The sequence below is a fragment of the Octopus bimaculoides genome, unplaced genomic scaffold, assembly GCF_001194135.2.
Source record: "Octopus bimaculoides isolate UCB-OBI-ISO-001 unplaced genomic scaffold, ASM119413v2 Scaffold_201692, whole genome shotgun sequence".
In the NCBI taxonomy this organism is placed as follows: Eukaryota; Metazoa; Mollusca; class Cephalopoda; order Octopoda; family Octopodidae; genus Octopus; species Octopus bimaculoides.
Genome location: NW_026412513.1, coordinates 5,134 through 7,958, shown reverse-complemented (window position 1 = coordinate 7,958; position 2,825 = coordinate 5,134). Strand labels below are relative to the sequence as shown.

Here is a 2,825-nt window from a genome sequence, read left to right as displayed (position 1 = left end):
GGTATTGATGTTGTTGTGGGTGTTGATGTTGTTGTGGGTATTGATGTTGTTGTGGGTATTGATGTTGTTGTGGGTATTGATGTTGTTGTGGGTGTTGATGTTGTTGTGGGTGTTGCTGTTGCTGTGGGTATTGATGTTGTTGTTGGTATAGATGTTGTGGGTATTGATGTTGTTGTGTGTATTGATGTTGTTGTGGGTATTGATGTTGTTGTGGGTATTGATGTTGTTGTGGGTGTTGATGTTGTTGTGGGTGTTGATGTTGTTTTGGGTATTGATGTTATTGTGGGGATTGATGTTGTTGTGGGGATTGATGTTGTTGTGGGTATTGATGTTGTTGTGGGTGTTGATGTTTTTGTGGGTGTTGATGTTGTGGGTATAGATGTTGTGGGTTTAGATGTTGTGGGTATTGATGTTGTGGGTGTTGATGTTGTTGTGGGTGTTGATGTTGTTGTTGGCAGTGATGATGTTGATTGTGTTGTTGTTTGTATTAGTGATGTTGTTGTTGGTGTTGATGTTGTTGTTAGTATTGATCGGATTATCATTGGGATTGATGTCATTGTTTGCTGTGATGTTGTTGCTGGTATTGATATGATTTTCACTGTTGTTGGCATTGATGTTGTGGCAGGTGTTGGCATTGATCTTGTTGCCGATATCGAAGTTGGTGTATATTGTTTCTTTCCTCCTGGCTTTTCCTTACAAGACGTGATGCCAATGCGAGTTGCTGGTGTGCCTCCTTTTGAAGATGGACGCTCCATTCTCGCAGTTGAAGCCGGTATGGATGTTGGTGAGGTTGTTGTTGATGTTGTTCTTATTGGTGTTCTTGTTGCTGTAGGTATCGATGGCACTGCAGTCGTTATTGTAACATCCCTTGCTGGTATTGAAGTTAAAGCATGCATGGATGTGGTTGGGATGAACGATGTGGAAGGTAGTGATGATGCTGTTGATTGATATGATTGTGCTACCGTAGGTATTGCACTTGTGGCTGATATTGCAGTCGATGTTGCAGTTATTGATGATTGCAGTGATGTAGTGGTTGGTGTCGATGTTGTTGTTGTTGGTATTAAAGTTTTTTTGCCCGACAATGCGGCTGTTGTTGTAATAGGTAATAATGATGGTGCTGCTGATATTAATGTCGCAGTTGCTGGCATTGAAGTAGTTATTGGTAACAGCGTAGTTGATGTAGATATTGATGTTCTTGTTGGAGTGCTTGTGCTTTTCGATGTTAATTGTGGTTTTGGTACAGATGTTGTTGTTTCAGTTGCGATTGGTGGTGTTGTTTTTACTAAGGATGTTGAAGATGTCCCAATTGATGTGGTCGATAAAATTAACGTTTTTTTTGCAGGTATTGACGTAGTGCTGGCTTGAAATGGCTTCATTGTTGTTGCTTTGGGACTTGTGGCAGTAGGTATGGGCTGTGGAGGCGCTGTTGTCACTGCTTGCACATAGGTACTGGTTGCTATTGATGTTGGTACTGATGCTGTGGCTGATGGTATTGTTGTTGTTGCTAACGACAGGGGTGTTGGTGCAGACGGTGTTGATGTTGTAGCTGATGGTTTGGACAGAGATACTGTTGGTATTGATGTTGTTGTGGATGGTATTGATGTCATTGTAGATGTTATCGGTGTCGTTGCAGATGGTATTAATGTTGTTGCTGATGGTATTGCTGTCGTTGCAAATGGTATTGATGGTGAAGATGACTTTACAGATGTAACTGATGTCCTTGCGAATAGTATTGATGTAGTTGCTAATGATGTTGCAGAAATTGTAGATGGTATAGATGTCATTGTGGATGCTAACAAAATTGTTGTTGATGGTGATGTTGATGCAGCAGAAGGTAGTGAAGTTGTGACGGATGGTACTGATGCCATGGTGGATGGTATTGACGTTGTTGCTGATGGTATTGATGTTGTTGCCGATGGTACTGATGTTGTTGCGGATGGTATTGATGTTGTTGGTGATGGCATTGACGTTGTTGCAGATGGTATTGATGTAGTTGCTGATGGTATTGATGTAGTTGCTGATGGTATTGATGTAGTTGCTGATGGTATTGATGTAGTTGCTGATGGTATTGATGTAGTTGCTGATGGTATTGACGTTGTTGTTGATGGTATTGATGTTGTTGCTGTTGGGAATGATGTTGTTGCCGATGGTATTGATGTTGTTGCCGATGGTATTGACGTTGTTGCTGATGGTATTGATGTTGTTGCCGATGATATTGACGTTGTTGCCGATGGTATTGATGTTGTTGCCGATGGTATTGACGTTGTTGCTGATGGTATTGATGTTGTTGCTGATGGTATTGATGTTGTTGCTGTTGGGAATGATGTTGTTGCCGGTGGTATTGATGTTGTTGCCGATGGTACTGACGTTGTTGCTGATGGTATTGATGTTGTTGCTGATGGTATTGATGTTGTTGCTGATGGTATTGATGTTGTTGCTGATGGTATTGACGGTGTGGCGGATGGTATTGACGTTGCTGCTGATGGTATTGATGTTGTTGCCGATGGTATTGATGTTGCTGCCGATGGTACTGACGTTGTTGCTGATGGTATTGATGTTGTTGCCGATGGTATTGACGTTGTTGCTGATGGTATTGATGTTGTTGCTGATGGTATTGACGTTGTTGCCGATGGTATTGATGTTGTTGCTGATGGTATTGACGTTGTTGCTGATGGTATTGATGTTGTTGCTGATGGTATTGATGTTGTTGCTGTTGGGAATGATGTTGTTGCCGATGGTATTGATGTTGTTGCCGATGGTACTGACGCTGTTGCTGATGGTATTGATGTTGTTGCCGATGGTATTGACGTTGTTGCTGATGGTAT

The 2,825-nt window shown here is 41.8% G+C and overlaps 1 protein-coding gene across 1 annotated transcript in view; it reads right to left on the bottom strand.

Annotated features, from left to right (window-relative positions):
- Nucleotides 1–5: 5 nt before the first annotated feature.
- LOC128251527 (mucin-2-like) overlaps nucleotides 6–2,825 on the bottom strand; it is a gene marked incomplete at its 3' end in the record, with an annotated part of 6,164 nt that continues 3,344 nt past the window's right edge. The window contains exon 2 of the mRNA XM_052978343.1: nucleotides 6–2,815. Within this exon, the coding sequence (XP_052834303.1) occupies nucleotides 6–2,815 (2,810 nt within the window). The remainder of the gene's footprint in view (nucleotides 2,816–2,825) is intronic.